The 665-nt window shown below is 57.6% G+C and overlaps 1 protein-coding gene across 1 annotated transcript in view; it reads left to right on the top strand.

Moving 5' to 3' along the window:
* TRAPPC10 (trafficking protein particle complex 10) overlaps window positions 1–665 on the top strand; it is a 21,789-nt gene that overhangs the window by 274 nt on the left and 20,850 nt on the right. The window contains exon 2 of the mRNA XM_018575478.1: window positions 627–640. Coding sequence (XP_018430980.1) covers window positions 627–640 — 14 coding nt within the window. The remainder of the gene's footprint in view (window positions 1–626; window positions 641–665) is intronic.

The following is a 665-nucleotide window of genomic DNA, read 5'->3' as shown; positions in this document are numbered from 1 at the left end:
TTGTCCCAAGGACTAAAGCGGGGGGTGGGGCCCAATCTACTTGTCCAAGGACTAAAGCGGGGGGAGGGGCCCGATCCACCTGTCCTGATCCCCAAAAAATTAATTTTACCCAAAACCGTATGTAGCAGTGCTAAGAATCGCTTCTCATTGGTCGGTGGCGTCAGGTGACCGCGCTGACCAACGAGCGCTTGCAATTTGCGCTGGAAATTCAGAATACGCGGCACAGTTACAGATGGGACCCCCCGGACTGGCGGATGTCGAGGACCGTTCCCGGAAAGGGGGAGGGGCCAGATCTGAGCCGGTAATTCAATTTTTCCAAATGACTTGTGAAAGTGAATTGACCGTTGAGGGCCCGGTGCAGACGCGGGCGACCGTGTGCGGTTGCGTGCCGCAGTTTCCATATACTGAGACCGCCGCAGCTGAAGCGGATCCCGACAATTATGTCTGGATCCGCCCAGCTGTGTGAGTGACAGCTGGCTCCTCCTATCTAGAGGCAGAGCCAGCTGTACCCTCCCCCGTCCGTTCCGCCAGTCAGCGCTGGAGGATCGGAGAGGCGAAGGGGGAATCCCTGCAGGGAGCCGTGAGTGACAGCTCACTTCCCGATCTCATGAGCCGACCTGTGACAGTCTCATTGTCACACGTCGGCTACAACTATGGGGTGAGTG

Source organism: Nanorana parkeri, unplaced genomic scaffold (genome assembly GCF_000935625.1).
Source record: "Nanorana parkeri isolate BGI_ZX_2015 unplaced genomic scaffold, ASM93562v1 scaffold3991, whole genome shotgun sequence".
Taxonomy (NCBI): Eukaryota; Metazoa; Chordata; class Amphibia; order Anura; family Dicroglossidae; genus Nanorana; species Nanorana parkeri.
Note: the sequence above shows the minus strand (reverse complement) of the source record. Positions and strands in the feature narration are given on the sequence as shown.